This window comes from Cibotium barometz, chromosome 49 (assembly GCF_041138505.1).
Source record: "Cibotium barometz isolate CiBa-2024 chromosome 49, ASM4113850v1, whole genome shotgun sequence".
Taxonomy (NCBI): Eukaryota; Viridiplantae; Streptophyta; class Polypodiopsida; order Cyatheales; family Cibotiaceae; genus Cibotium; species Cibotium barometz.
In genome coordinates, this window is record NC_141094.1 from 3,197,692 (window position 1) to 3,214,433 (window position 16,742).

The 16,742-nt window shown below is 40.5% G+C and overlaps 1 protein-coding gene across 1 annotated transcript; it reads left to right on the forward strand.

The window, feature by feature from the left end:
- The first annotated feature begins 8,005 nt into the window (after window positions 1–8,005).
- On the forward strand, window positions 8,006–12,489 carry LOC147610204 (linoleate 9S-lipoxygenase-like). The gene is made up of 9 exons (XM_086786646.1): window positions 8,006–8,511; window positions 8,920–9,206; window positions 9,312–9,552; window positions 9,728–10,018; window positions 10,188–10,273; window positions 10,512–10,619; window positions 10,736–11,037; window positions 11,118–11,381; window positions 11,593–12,489. The coding sequence occupies exons 1-9, from the start codon at window positions 8,091–8,093 to the stop codon at window positions 12,347–12,349; spliced, it is 2,757 nt and encodes a 918-aa protein (XP_086642772.1). The 5' UTR covers window positions 8,006–8,090; the 3' UTR covers window positions 12,350–12,489.
- The last annotated feature ends 4,253 nt before the right edge of the window (window positions 12,490–16,742 follow it).

Sequence of the window (16,742 nt, forward strand, 5' to 3'; positions counted from 1 at the left end):
ATATCTTCATCTCTATTATAGTTTTCTAGTGGGAATATTTAAATTGTAGCATTGAACAAGCAAAGTCATAATACCGCATCTCTAAGTTATGTATAAGCCTTTCAACAAAGGCTTATTGTATCATTTTCACCACCTCCTGTCCCACTTGTAAGAAGAGATGCATACTAAAGAGCATGATAGTGTGTTCTTCCTTCTTTATCTTTGTATGCAAGAATTCCATGTTTAATAGTTGAATGCCGAGAACACAAAAACTCTGAGTTTGAGCCAAACTTTTTCTCATCACAATATCTGTCTCTCAATAGACTTGTTAGGGAATATACATCTCTTCCTATAGTTGTTATGTCCACATTATCTTCTTGAAATTTCATACTTAGTAAGTTCTCCTCTTTTAATATGTTTGCCAATATCTGTCTCTCAATAGACTTGTTAGGGAATATACATCTCTTCCTATAGTTGTTATGTCCACATTATCTTCTTGAAATTTCATACTTAGTAAGTTCTCCTCTTTTAATATGTTTGCCAATAAGTGAATAATGAATTGCAATTGGAAGATAACAGCTTTCTTATACATGATGGGGTACTTGTTCTTCCAAATATAGTAAGCAAAGCTAGCATTATTTTCACCAACCTATATATAACAATAGTCAAGTTAGTAAAAAACCCAGAATCTATATAAATTATTCAAATGAAAGCTATTGAAGCAAAAAAAGAAACTACCTTCTCATGAGTTTGCCTCTTGATAGCCATCGAATACCATGAATTTTTAAAACTTCATATTGCCTTGTCAAGAACGCATCCATTAGCTTTCTCAACACTTCTCTCTTCTCAAACATGAATCCCCTAACCATTCACTGACTTTACTGGAAAATTAATCCACACATTTAAATTCGACAAAATAATCACGTCTTTAATTGCAAGTGCTTCCCTATGGGCAACACAATGGACACCAATTTAAGATGTCCAACCTCCACTCTAAGCTTTGTAACAAGACCTTCTTCTACACGCACCATGGTGGATGCACCATCCGAGAGGCAAACCCCACCATTTTTTGAAGTGGTTAGTTACATACTATGTAATAAATAATGTATCTGCTTTGCCATCTTCTGCACCTATGAGTTTCACAAATTTTTAAAACTTCATATTGCCTTGTCAAGAACGCATCCATTAGCTTTCTCAACACTTCTCTCTTCTCAAACATGAATCCCCTAACCATTCACTGACTTTACTGGAAAATTAATCCACACATTTAAATTCGACAAAATAATCACGTCTTTAATTGCAAGTGCTTCCCTATGGGCAACACAATGGACACCAATTTAAGATGTCCAACCTCCACTCTAAGCTTTGTAACAAGACCTTCTACACGCACCATGGTGGATGCACCATCCGAGAGGCAAACCCCACCATTTTTTGAAGTGGTTAGTTACATACTATGTAATAAATAATGTATCTGCTTTGCCATCTTCTGCACCTATGAGTTTCACAAATTTTGTTGCACATTTTCCTTTCCTGCCATTTGTTAAAAAGGAAATATAAAGAATCAAATGTTTCTCATATTTCCTATGCGAACTCTCATCCAATAAAATTGAGTACACAGGACTTGCATTGATTTCTTCCTTTAATCTCTCCCAATATAAACTATATGCGGCTTCAAGAAATTGTTTACCATCTGTAGGATTTATATAAGAAGAGTATTCATTAGTAAGGGGCATATGGGGAGTTTGCATATACATGTGAAATAAGCATTCATCTTCAAAAGCCTCTAGTGACTTATCTTTCTTTACAACATGGTACATAATCTACATCACACTTATAATTCTATTTTTCTTCCCATCAATCAAAAACTCTGATTGAGTGTATTTTTGTAGTGAGGATTTGCGCAAGCGATTAGTTTGACTGGACATTGGGGCTCTCGTGCTGCCTGAGCCATTTTCTACATATTTTCTTGTTCATTTTCTTTTCCCTTTTCATGTTTGCAAAAGAAAAAAGTCCTGGTCTATTTAGGCACTTGCATTTTTTGAATGTGTTCCAAGTATTAAATCCAGGTGGGGTGTGAATGGAGACTTTATCTAGAGAATCTCTTTTTTCTTTTTTCTTTTTTGCATGCGCTCACTAATCACAATGAGCAAATGGAAATGGCAGATGCACACCGACCCGCTCGTACAGAAAAACTTGCAAACATTAGCTTGCGCCCCACCCCACCGATTTTCCATCAATAAATAATTGGTCGGTCGGAGGAGGTACGATCAGACTTTTCATTACAAGCCAAGCAGGCAAGAAAATCGTGCTGTATTTTTATTACTTCGAGGACAGTCTGGCATCATTGTCAATAATATTATTCATAACGAGATTCTTTATGTTCTCCATAGTCCTTTGAACCTGTGGTCCTTGTCTCTTATCCACCATGGGTGCCACATGACTCCATTGGAACTACTATTAGGTGTTGCACCACCCTATGGCCACTCGAGTCTTGGGGTGCCTCTTCTGAACCTTTTGTATAGGTTTATTTTTAAATTAACTTTCAACTTGAACATTGTGTTTTGTCTAAAGTTCGAGAAGAGTTAACCTAATCTCATATCCAAACCCTAATGTGCAATTCAGTCTAAAAGGTTTGCAATAATTGGTTGGGTAAACTTTGACAAGTTGGCTTGAGGCACATGGGCAACTGGGCAAAATAGGAGATGCTCAAGCACTGGGGAATCTGCACATAATTCCCCACTTGTGGCCCCGAACCCAAGCCACCACTGAGCTATTTCGGATTCTCGCCATCTCCAACTGGTGGCCTGGCCACCACTAGCCCCACCAATGGTGTGTGTAGGAGTAAGCCCATAGGTTCTCCCAATGAGTGCATTCAATGCAACTTGGTCAAGCATTCCTAATTGTGCCAGAATAGGTACAATCATTTTTTGTTTCACTTTCATCACAATGCAACTTGGTCAAGCATTCCTAATTGTGCCCAAATAGGTACAATCATTTTTTCTTTCACTTTCATCTCACAATGGCGATAACATATATTCGTGGGAATGCAAGACTTTGCTTTTTGTAAGCACTTACTTTGCTTATAACTCCATTAACTAAGCTATAGAAAAGCCCATGACTACATGGTGCTAAAGCTCTACATTTGCATATTGGTGAGGGCCTACTTTTTGGGTAGAATTGAAATGTTATCTTGTTCCTTATAGATAAATGTGGATGTTTCTTTGATGATAGGGACAAGCTGATTAGTTTAGAGTTTAATCCAAATAGTTTGCATCAGCAATTAAAAAAACCCTCTTTTTAAAACTATCAAGATGAGTGGCTTTACACATTTGAAGGCTCCAGAAGTGTTTTTCCACCTAGAAATCGAAAACATGGATATGCGAGACTCCTCGGTAATGCATTTGGGCAAGCAAGGTCGAAGTATGAGTCTTTGGATTCTTTTCCTTTTTGATACAAAACTTGGCTTTAATACTAGTTTGCAAAGGCCCTAAGTGCAACTCCTTAATTTGATGAGTTTTGATGATTAAAATGCACTAACAGAAATAATCAAAATACAATCCTCAATTTTTAAAGGTCTCTTTTTTGTCTCTTTGCAAAACTAACTCTCTGTCTCTCTGTCTCTCTCTCTCTCTCTCTCTCTCTCTCTAGTAATATTAATAATATAATTAATTTTTTAATGAGCACGTGTGTTACTTTTCTTTTTAGTAAATTGAATTTTTTGTTTGCATAGCCTTATCAATATAAAAATCAAATTTAAATGTGTGATAGGAGCCTACTCTGTGTGTGTGTGTGTGTGTGTGTGTGTGTGTGTGTGTGTGTGTGTGTGTGTGTGTGTGTGTGTGTGTGTGTGTGACTTAAGCTATTAGGCATAAAATTGATAATTATTAGTGACCAATCCACCAGCTCCACTTTATACACAAGGAAATATGTTTTAGGCAAGTCTATAATGAACATCAGACTCGTGTTTGTTTGAGAGTTACTTGTTGATAAAACCATTAATAGCATGTACTAACTTGATAATCTAGTGTATATCAGATAATATGTTATACCTATGTTGATAGTTATTTATATAATATTATAATTAATAACTATTTTATTTAGACACAAGGATGTATGTGTTATAGCTTATTAATATTTGTTTGCTATGTACATATGGAGGAGGAGGCAAGTCTATAATTACACTTGTGTTTGTTTGAGAGCCTCCTCTTCATCTAATGTTTCCTTCATCCCATCCTCTGAAGGGTCTAAGAAATAATGGGGCCCTTCCTCCCCACAAAGAGATCTAGTCCATCCTCTTCAACCCCTTCCTCTTCACCACATTGAGGCCATGAAGAAGGAAGCATGGATGGAAGCTAAGAACCCATTTCAATGTTTTTTGAACTCTTATGGGTCTAAGAACCCATTTCAACGTTTTTTGGACTATTATTATGGTCCCCCCCCCCATCCTCCTCTATTGTAGGCATGAGCCCAAGTTCTGCTTCATGACTGGGATGCACTATGGCTTCGCAACCTCATTGTCATCATTATGTGCTCTGAAGGTCCACATGACATATTCAAGGCATTCAGGTCGAGTGGAAATATTCTAGTTACTCAAAAACTAGCTTTGATGTTCTTCATCGTGGATGCCATACATAGGGTTCTAGAGATGACTCTAGGATGATGCAATCAAACCAATCTTGCAAACCTCCTTCCCTTCCTTCCTTCTCATCTACACCTACCTTTGAGCCTTGAAATGCATCTTAAATGGCTTGAGCAATGGCTGGAGCTTGTGGCTAGTGTGATAAGGGAGAGTCACCATGTCTGTGCCCATCTCTACAGCAAGGAAAGAGCAAGGATGACAACATCAAGATAAATGATTGACTTACACCCATCTAGGAGACAAGAAGGTCCCGATTAGGTTCCCTATGGAGTTCTAAAAGTGTTTCGACCATTAATGAGAAAAACACAAGCAGTTGGTCTATTCCACGTCATTGGTCATCCCCCCCAATGATTCTATAAAGCTCTATGCATGGGGAATGTTGAAACTATGTCATCTAGTAGCATCGTTGCCATTTCTTTTGCCACTTTTGTAGAACTTTATGGAGCCATTTTCTGCCACTCCAATTGAATTATTTGGCCCCAACCATTATCAATGGGATGAGGGATATTTTCAATAAGAGATAGATCAATGAATCCATTCTAGTAAAGCTAAAAATCTAAGTTTGTTGTTGATCCATTCTAGTAAAACTGAAAATCTAAGTCTATGGGATGAGGGATATTTTCAACAAGAGATAGATCAACAAATCTGTTCTAGTAAAGCTGAAAATCTACGTCTATCCGAACCTTGTTTTACTTCCCAAAAAAATCCACCATCCACCTTTGGTTGAATTGCCATGCAACTGTTTTCTTTGCATTCCCTTGAGTATTCCTTGCCTTGGAATTCTCTCTAAAAGTACGTACAAATTAGGAATGTCATGCCATGCTGCATTCACACACCACATAACTAGCATCCATTCACATAGGCTCTAGGTATCAACCCTTTCACATCCCTTGTACCCTTGTTTGTGCTAACACATGCCCTTTCTTCTTGGCATCCCTTCCCCTTACCCTTATACCCTTCTTTGTGCTAACACATGTATTCCCCTTACCCTTCTCACTTGGCATTCTTCTCATTACAATAATAAATACACTGGAGAGTGCAATTATGCATACCATAGTAGAGTATAAGCTTGTTATAAAACCTACCTTACCATGCTTAGATTCACATTTTTCACCCGATCTCTTTTTGTGAAGATAGGATGTGGGATAAAATATGTAAATGGTTGAATGAAACCGAATACTATACAGTTTGTTTGGTTTTAAAACCATAGATGTATATGGGTAACTTTTGAGAGATGAAAGTATGATCATGATGTAATAGCCCTTATATAATATAATATATCTTTCCCCAAGAAAAAGAATGGGGCAATACCAAAAGCGATTGTAGAGCTAGGCGATGTGCACTCGGGACAACCCCCTTACCATTCTTCATCCTCCTAGAGCCATACATGTGTGAGGGAGTGTTTGGACTTATTTTGGTGTTTGACTATAGCACCCTTTACCGTACAATAATTTTTTGATGATTTTTATATCTGAGACTCAAGTCCCCACCTCTTTGAATAAGCTTTGAGGCACAATAATCCATTTAGCCATTCGTATAGAAAATTATTGATTGAAAAATAGTCTTATTTTATCATCAAGGGGGGGGGGGGGAGCAGAAACCGTTCCCAAGCAATAAGACCAAAAGTCAATTACTATTTAGAGCAATAATTTGATTCTCCTTCACAAGGGAGGAGGATTGATATTGAGAAATGAGTACATGGAGGAGCAGACTCCAAAAGGGTTTTTAACTAAGCCAATTCTGCAGGGACCAGCAAGCAGTTGGGATTCATATATAGATGGGATGAATGTTCTTTTATCTTTGAAGATAGGATGTGGGATAAAATATGTAAATGGCTTAATGAAATTGAATATTGTGCAGTCTCTCTAGTTTTGAAATCAACACATATATATGGGTAACTTTTGAGAGAAAAGGATGGTCATGATGTAATAGCCCTTATTTAATATAATATATATTCCCCCCAAAAAAAGAATGGGGCAATACCAAAAGCAATTGTAGAGCTAGGAGGTGTACACTCGGGAGCAACGCCCTTACCATTGCTGATCCTCCTAGCCGTACATGTGTGAGGGAGTGTTTGGACTTATTTAGGTGTTTGACTGTAGCACCCTTTACCTTACAATCACTATTTGATGATTTTATATCTAGGACTCAAGTCCCCACCTCTTTGAATAAGCTTTGAGGCGCAATAATCCATTGAGCCATTCGTATAGAAAATTGTTGATTGAAAAAGGGAAGGGGGTGGCAAAAATCGTTCCCAAGCAATAAGACCAAAACTCAATTACTATTTAGAGCAATAATTTGATTCTCCTTCATGAAGGAGGAGGATTGATATTGAGGAAAGAGTACATGGAGGAACAGACTCCAAAAGGGTTTTTAACTAAGCCAATTTTTGCAGGCCAGCGAGCAGTCGGGATTCATATTAGATGGGATGAATGTTCTTTTATCTTTGAAGATAGGATGTGGGATAAAATTTGTAAATGGCCAAATGAAATTAAATACTGTGCAAGCTGTCTGGTTTTGAAATCATCACATATATATGAGTAACTTTTGAGAGATGAAAGGATGGTCATGATGTAATAGCCCTTATATAATATAACATATATTCCCCCCCCCCCAAAAAAAAGAATGGGGCAATACCAAAAGCAATTGTAGAGCTAGGAGATGTACACTTGGGGGCAACCCCCTTACCATTGCTGATCCTCCTAGCCATACATGTGTGAGGGAGTGTTTGGACTTATTTTGGTGTTTGCCTTGATCCTCCTAGCCATACATGTGTGAGGGAGTGTTTGGACTTATTTTGGTGTTTGCCTGTAGCACCCTTTACCTTACCAATCACTATTTGATGATTTTTATATCTAAGACTCAAGTCCCCACCTCTTTGAATAAGCTTTTAGGAGCAATAACCATTGAGCCATTCGTATAGAAAATTGTTAATTGAAGAAGTGTCTTATTTTATCATCACGTGGGGGGAGAGAAACCGTTCCCAAGCAATAAGACCAAAACTCAATTATTATTTAGAGCATTCTTCGTCATAAGGGAGGAGGATTAGATAATTAAAAATTCACACGACGATCAAAGAAGTGAGGAGTGCTTGTTAAAAAATAATAATAATAAGTGTAAAGTAAAACGTATGAGAAAAACAATTGTTTTTATGGGGAAGGGGCGGGCCCTCTTTTCAGGCTTCAAAAATAAATACTCTAAAATTTGAGCACAAAATTTAAAAAATATGGAATATACTTTAAAAAAAGGGCAGTTTATTTTCACGTGTCAAATGAGGGGCCACCCCACCATTGGAAACTGGGCCGTGTGTGGATCAGGACGGGGTCAATTGCATGACAGTGGCTCGGACCGTTTTTACACGGACCAGGTAGCTTTTGTGTATAAAACTCACAGAAGCTCTTCGTCTCTGCAAGCCCCAACTTTTAGTACTAGTACCAGCTCCGACTAGCTTGCTCGAGCGACGCTCTTAACAATGTTAGGTTCTGCAGATCAACTCTGCCTGCGCGCTGCTTCACCCAACACCACTCCAATGGCCGCCTCGATCTTCTTAGCGGCGCCTCCCGCTAGCCTAATTGGGCCTCGTCTTGCAAAGCCCCAATGTGGTGGCGCCGCCGCCGCCCCAGGCCGAGCTTTAGACTGCCTCCGCCGGAGGAGCGCCTCCACCACTTTGCAGATGAGATCCGGCGCAGCTAATCCTCCTATGGTCGTCCGTTGCAAGGCCTTTCCTTCTTTCACCAGTGAGAAGCTCCAAAGTAGCTCCCAGCAGCTCACGGATTTGATCGCAACCGTGCAGATCCTCAAGGAGGGCGCCTTCGACGTTGCCTCCCACACTCTGAATGAGCTCCTGGGCAAGAAAGTAAAAATGTATCTTGTCAGCCTAGACATCGACCCAGGCAAGTCTTAATTACTACTCCCCCCTTCTGGACATGAAACTATCAGCACTACAGTTCTAACCTTATCATGGAAATTATGTTAACGTCTTCCACCTTAGAGCTAACAGACTTGATGTCCCGTCCAAGTTGAAAAATGAACAGCAACCTTTATTATAGAAGAGTGTAAGCACTTCTAACATCGTCAGCTTTCTTCACCCCCCTTGTGGACAGAACCTTAAGTTAATCCTGCTCAAAGCTTAATTCTTAAGGGATCGGCCGGCTCCTTAACAAGCTAGCCTAATTTGCTAGCTGCTCTTGCAAGCTGGTTGTTGTCAGCATAGAAGTAGCCCTCTAATGCAAAATCTGAGTGCTCATGCATCAGCTCATGACTTATAATAATCCTCTGTATGTCGACGTGTTTTACTGCAGAAACCAAAGAGGCTAAGATTAGTCCCGAAGCAGACCTTAAATTCAATGCTGCGGGTTCCACGGACAAAGGGAAGGACTCCTTGATCACGGTTAAATTCCAGGTTCCTAAGGATTTTGGTAAGCCCGGTGCAATCCTTGTCGACAGCCAGCATGAGAACGAGTTCTTCTTAAAATCTGTAACTCTGGAGATGCCCGATGCCACGGCCATCCATTTCCCTTGCCACTCCTGGATTGTAGAGTCTAAGCAGCACAACTCTGGCAAGCCCCGAGTGTTTTTCACTAACCAGGTCAGGGGACGAACATAATTGAAACCTTAAGGTGGCATAATAATTTGAGCTTAATTGTGTTAGCAGAGCACCACTACTGCTAATATACTTGCTAATTATGCGCAGGCTTTCCTACCAAAAGCTACGCCTGCTGCGCTGGTGAAGCTGAGGGAAGAGGATCTGGTGTCGTTGAGGGGCGACGGAACAGGCAAGAGGAAGTCAGGAGAGAGAATATACGACTATGATGTGTATAACGACTTGGGGAATCCGGACAAGGGCAAAGATCATGCCAGAACTGTGCTTGGAGCTTCTGCGGATTTTCCATATCCGAGAAGGTGTAGAACAGGGCGTCAACACACTAAGGCTGGTAAGGAGGTAGCACTTTTGAATAATTTGTTTAAAAATAAAATGAAAATTTGCTGGAAGGTGGTGGATCAGGCAGTGGCCAGTGTAATTTTCTCAACAATTAAGTGATTGATTAAAGTGGTTTATTTCTCTAATCATGCAACCAATTTTGTGCACTTGTTTCTTCGAATTATTAGATCCGGCGTCCGAGGAGCCCGCATTCTTCGATGCTGCTTACCTGCCCCGAGACGAGTTGTTTAGTCCTTTGAAAAAAGAGCTGTTTCTCGCCGCGAGCATGAGGTGCTTTGGCCATGACCTTCTGCCTGTGCTGGAGAACCTCCTTACTGAGAACAAGCCCTTCAACTTGCTGGATGAGATACATGATCTGTATGTAGGAGACCTCCGATCAGTGGAGACTAATTCCCCCGTCTTCCAAAACCCTAGAGATGGAACAGTCATCAGCTTTCCACCTCCTGGCGTTGTACGAGGTAAATCTATAAGGTCATGAAGAGTTGTGATAGCTAATGGCTCAGAGTTTTATTGATTATAATGTATCTAAACATGCTTGCAAGCAGTCGACTTTTATCATTTGCGCTCAATGTCCTTGACCCACTGTGTCTTATTGATCTCATAAGGCAAGGCGTTCCCTTTTGGCAGCAAATAAAGAATCTTGGGGATCAGATCAAGAGTTTGGACGTCAGAGGCTTGCTGGAGCCAACCCCCTTTGTATTCAGCGACTCCAAGTACGTGCAGATTCACTATAAGGGAGCACTGATCACTCTTAGTATCAGTTAGATGAAATTTTTAATGGATGAACAACATATAACTTTTTCTCCCTTGGTCTACTACCATATTATGTGTGGCATCCACGTTAATATGTATATGTTGTAAGCCCTCTCAGAAGTCTGGGATTTTTTTATATTTTAAAGTCTGGGATTACACTTTGCAATTTTCTTAATGGAATTCTCCATCCTGTTTTAGGAATTTCCCATGGTTAGCAAATTAGATCCAGAGGAGTATGGGCCGGCCACATCGTCTATCACGGCCCAGCACATTGAGCGCTACTTGGAAGGTTTCACGGCGGAAGAGGTACTAAATCGAAAGGCAAATATATAATATAATACCCCTTTTTCTTTTTGAAAGGCAAATATATAATAATTTTCAAATTAGATGTTGATGAATATTTTTTTTTGGGGGGGGGACAGGCCATAAAAAACAAGCGGCTCTACGTGCTCGACTACCACGATGCAATAATGCCCTACGTTAACAAAATTAACGAGGAAAATGGCAAAGTATACGCTTCTCGGACCATTTTCTACTTGACCAAGGCGGGCGTCCTTGTGCCCGTTGCCATCGAGCTCAGCCTTCCTCCTAAGAAGAAAGGCGAGAAAGGTGCGAGCAGGGTGTTCACACCACCGCCGCCCGGCCTCCCGGATTGGGAGTGGAGACTAGCCAAAACGCACGTCACTGTACTAGACGGCGGCATCCACCAGCTCGTTAGCCACTGGTACTCTCTCAAACTATGCTTACTAATCAGACCAGGATGATTAAGTAAAACCATGCTTACTAATAAGACCCTGTGTGCAGGTTAAGAACCCATGCATGTGTTGAGCCCTTCATCATTGCCTCCCATCGTCACCTCAGCACCATGCATCCTTTGTACGTCTTGCTCTCCCCCCACTTCAAGGATACCATGAACATCAACTCCTTGGCCAGAACGTCCCTCATCAAGGCGGGAGGCATCATAGAGCTGTCTTTCACTCCTGGAAAGTACTCCATGGAGATTTCATCAGTCATGTACAAGAGCTGGCGATTCGATGAGCAAGCTCTTCCAAAAGATCTAGTGAAAAGGTAAAATTCTTCAAGTGTCTTCAAAAAGATCTAATAAAAAGATTAATAAATGTCAATAAATAAATATTGTTTTTTTATTGCTATGGTATAAACTAGGGTTATGTGATGTGGATTGTTGAGAGTCCTGTGAAGAGCATTTTTGCATGTATGGTAGCTATGTACTGATGTTGTAGAGCAATGACTGATTTAGGGAGTTAACATATGTATGCAGGGGTATGGCGGAGGAAGACCCAAGCGCGAAGCAGGGAGTGAAGCTCATCTTTGATGACTACCCATTCGCAGCAGATGGGCTGGAGCTGTGGGGGGCCATCAAGCAATGGGTGAAGGACTACGTGGGGATCTACTACAAAAACGACGAAGCATTGCAAGAAGACGAGGAATTGCAGAGTTGGTGGAAGGAGATCAAGGAGAAGGGACATGGCGACCATGCCGGGGCAGATTGGTGGCCGGAAATGAAGAAGGTGGAGGAGTTGGTGGAGGCGGTGACCACACTGATTTGGGTCACATCCGGGCACCATGCTGCAGTGAACTTTGGGCAGTATGCATACTCCGGGTTCATGCCTAACAGTCCAACAATGTGCAAGCGCTTGATTCCGGAGGAAGGGACGACCGAGTACATCGATATGCTGAAAGATCCAGAGAAATTCTTCTTGAAGATGGTGTCGTCGCAAGGGCAGACCACGTTGGTGATGGCAACAGTGGAGGTGCTAGCACAGCACATGGGCGAGGAGGAATACCTGGGCCAGCGCAACGATCCGCAGTGGACCTCCGACTCCCGCGCCCTTACTGCTCTTGAGAGCTTCCGTCAAGCACTTAACGAGGTCGAGACCCACGTAGAACAACGCAACGCCTCCGTCGCCACCCTTCACAACCGGGCAGGCCCCGTGCTCCTCCCTTACACACTCCTTGCTCCTTCCTCTGGTGAAGGCCTCACCTTTCGCGGCGTTCCCAATAGCATCTCCATCTGAGGAAAAAGTGTGTAAAGTGTGTGCACGCTCGATAGTAACATGAGGAATAATGCATGGAATTTGAAGATGAATTCTACCACGAAAACATGTGTGGACATGAAGGCACTGTTTTTTCCTAATATCAAAGTTGAAACTCGAAACCCAGGCCTTGTGAGAGAGAGAGAAAATTGTGCTATATTTTTCGCTATAGCATGAAAGGATCCTCTTTGAAGTTTGTAGCATCAAGTAGTCCAACCCTTGGTATGTGGAGGCTATGGAGAAAAGTAGTAGTGTCCCAAATAACCATCGATGTCCCAAAGAATCATAAACGCTATCCACAAAGGGAAAAAGTGGGTACACAAAGGAAATATTCACTTTTTCACATGTGCACAACAAAAACCATCAATAGGAAAGATAATATGTTATGATGCATTCCTAGCGAGTGATTGCAAGTTAAAGCAAGCTAGAATTAGTCCTAAAAAATTACAATCCAATTTTTAACCAGCAAACCCAGAAGGACATCAAACAATGCACTTCACAAAAAAGAACACCACTACAAAATGAGGTTTAAATGGTGGGCAAAAACTCTCCTTTTGAACCATCCTACTCACAATTGCAAGAAAGAAGGGTTGTACTCATAGCATGGAGAACACACATGCTCCATCTCATAAGTGAGAAGGTCACCCCATGAAAGCTTTCTTGAGCAAGAAAGTGGTTATCAAAATGATTAGTGATTATTAGTTAATTGTGATTAGGTCTTAGACTTTTCTTATATACTTCTCTTTTCATACTCACTTATTGTGATTATTAAAATGATTTTGGTTCAAGAGAACATACTCGAGTATTATAGGCTCAAATCTGTATGTAATGTCCTAAATCAGTCCACAAGTCATAGCACATGGCTTCCATGAAGTGTATATACTAAATACACCCAAAATCGGCACCCCTAAGGCCTCAATCTTTTGAATACCTTTTTTGTGCTATTATTCATTTATGTTCTTTGTTTGTAATGTGTTATCATGAATAATGGTACACGTTGGCTATCTGCCAACACTTTGGCGATCTTACTATGTTTAATTTTCCTTTGATTCTCTTAGTTTTTTTTTTGTTTGACAGGATGTTCTTTTCCATGTATAAATTTGTCAACTGGTTGAGAGATTGCCTCTCTCCCAGTTAAGCGTGCGATTTTCTTTGGTCTTTTAGAGACCAAGAATGTTGAAATCATTCATTGTAATGTGGCTTCGTTGAGTACCATTCTCGTTTATGTCAAGATTATGGTTGTCGATGCCTATGCACTATCTTACATTGATTATTGCCCTGGTGAATTCATTGCTATTCAATTAGCCAATCATTGGGGCATTGTTGATTGCATTGAATTTAAAATCATTCATTTTTCCCATGGGTTAAGTTATTGCCACCATCATTACTTATAGAGCATTCCCCGTTCCATGTGGTTGATGATTTTTGTTCGTATTTCCCATTACTGAGTGACATGCCTAGGTCCTTTGATTCCTATACCAATCAGGAAAACTGGATAATCTGGAAACTCTCTAGAATGAGCAAGGGTGGAGGGGTTTGCTTTGTAGGCTTTGGTAATTAATATGGTCCAGATTGAGCCTCTTTCGGTGGAAGATAGTCCACTAATGTAGTGACATGATCACATGAGCCAGTTGACAAGAGAGAAGCATGAATTACCAAGGACAAAGGATAAACCCATAGATTGGGTGGAACAAAAGCATGTATGGGACCAGGTTACCAAGTTAGTGCAAGAAGCACAAGGGGTGGTCCGGAACGATCACAACAAGTTCCTTCCCAGATCCAAGTGGTTGAGTGCAGTCCATCGGCAACTACGACTTTGTAGTCAGCAAATCACAATAAGGCAAGTATTCTTATTGTTCCTACTTCTCCGAATCCCGATGAAGGCCAAAGTAAGAAGCAGTGTGGATGGTACGGGAAGATTCCAACATCCGGGAGGAAATCACAAATGGTCGAAGGAGGCCAGAAAGTGCCATTTGGTACTACATGATGTGGAAAGAAGTTCACTTGGGCGATACTCAGCCAAAAAGGCGAGAAGTTATACACAAGCTACAGGAAGCAAGAAGTTTCAGTCAGATGGGGAGTAGACCCCAGTGAAGGCAAGCTTAAGAGTGCAATAAAATAAAATAGAGTGGGATTAAATAAAATTCTATGATTTCATGCATAATTTAGCTTAACTTACTAATTGGGATTTTGGAAAGAAGAAAAACTCCATATGTGGAAAGACGACCGCTCTTGAGCACGGAAGATTTGAAGAATATGAAGCTCGACATGATGTTGGATCAACTGTTGTGTCTAGTATACCCAATTATCGCACACAGTTAATTCGGAAGCTTGTGGGGTTGAAGACTACCTTGCTGAGGTTTCACCCACAATGGTTAGCACTCAAGAAGAGAAAGAGGATCAATCAGCCTTTAAAGTTCGATTGTTGCAGATTGGGATGAGAAGGTTCCGGAAGTAACAGTTCAGATATAGGGGAAGACTATCAAAGGTGTGGTCTCCTTGATGGCGGATCCGGAGTGAATATTATCACGGATAAAACCCATCGGGAACTAGGCATCCTAGATCAAGAATTAGAACCGGGTCCGTTTCTGATCTGAATGGCAGATCAGTAAATAGTGAAGCCACTTGGGTTAATCCACAATAATAATGAAATCTAGATAGCGGGATGTGATTTCCCAATAGCTTTTATTGTGTTGAAAATGGAAGGGATTTTTAGATCTTATCCCATGTTGGGAAGGCCATGTTGAGACAAGAAAAGATTAAACACAACTGGGTAACATATCAGAGTACAATCTGGAACCGAAAGAACAAAGTCCGAGGTACAGGTGGCATCCTAAGATATGTTCCAACAATCCATCTGCCTAGTTTGTGCTGAAGGACCGAACTGGCTGGAAGGAGTAGATGCAGATGAGAAGGAAGAAATTCTTAACCAAAATCTAGATTTAGTATCACTCTTTGAGATGGACGTGTATAGAATTATTTCTCATTATGCTCCAGCTCCGGATATGGCCAAATCCCCAGCGTCCTAGAGCACTCTCTTGGATGATGCGGGTGAAGCATATCCATCGGGTTATAGCACAGCAGATGAACCAAAAGAGATGAGGAGGACTGAAGATGGTCTGGGGTCAGCAGTAAGCTTGATGTAGAGTTTAAACAGAATCTCCAACAATTATTAATATCATATGTGGATGTATTTTCTTGGAGTTACAAGGATATGAAGGGAGTTGATCCTTAGTTCTATCAACATCATATCAATCTTAAGGAGGATGCTATTCCAATCAAGCAATAGAGGTATAGAATGAACCTTAATTATGCAAAGCAGGTTAAGGAAGAAATTGATAAACTTTTGAAAGTGGAGTTCATTTATTCAGTGGATAAGGTGACTTGGATGTCCCCAATAGTGATTGTATGAAAAAGAAGTCTGAGAAGCTCTAAGTGAGATGTATTCTTTCTTGGATGTCTTCAGTTGATATAATTGGGTCTTGATGGATCTAGATGATCGGGAGAAGACAGCTTTTGTTACACAATGGAGAGCATTTACTTCTAATGTGATGACATTTGGCCTTAATAATTCTCTAACAACATTTCAACGAATGGTTCAGGAGATTTTCTATCATTTCTTGGTCACTTTCTATCATTTCTTGGTCACTTTCATGAGAGTATTCTTAGATGATTTTAGTGTCTTCAGCAAGATGGTGCATCTTTTATTTTTAGCACAATTTCTGAAGAGGTGTCGTACTTCCTGCTGAAGTCTTAATCTAGCTAAATGTGCCTTTGCAGTGACCAGTGGAATCCTTTTAGGACACGTAGTGTCAACAGAGCCGGAATTGCAGTGGATTCCAAGAAGGTGGAAGTAATCAAAGCTTTAATGGTGCCTCCCAACATCAAGGAATTAGGGATATTTCTAGGGTAGATCAAGTGTCATAACCAATTCTTGTGGTATTTGGCAGATGTGGCTTATCCGATGCATCTTCTATAAGGATTTTTTGTATAAATGGTCAGATACCCACCATCAACAAGCTTTATGTTATTTACAATCGATATGTTGGCAGTCTCTCCAATTGTTCAACCACCAGATTGGTCCAGACGATTCCATGTGTTTGTTAATGCATCAAATGTGGCAATTGGGAGTGTGCTTATGCAAGAGTCTGAGGATGGATAGTTTTGACTAGTTTATTATGCCTGCTGGATGATATCCAAATTAGAAAAGAATTATTCTACTACTGTGTGGGAAGCACTTGGAATGATTTATTCAGTAAAGAAGTTTTGGCATTATCTTTTGGGCAACAAGTTTCCTTTTCATGTGGATCATCAGACTTTGGTGTTTTTGGTCAATAAATCTAATTTATCAGGCAAATTAGCCAAGTGGATGCTG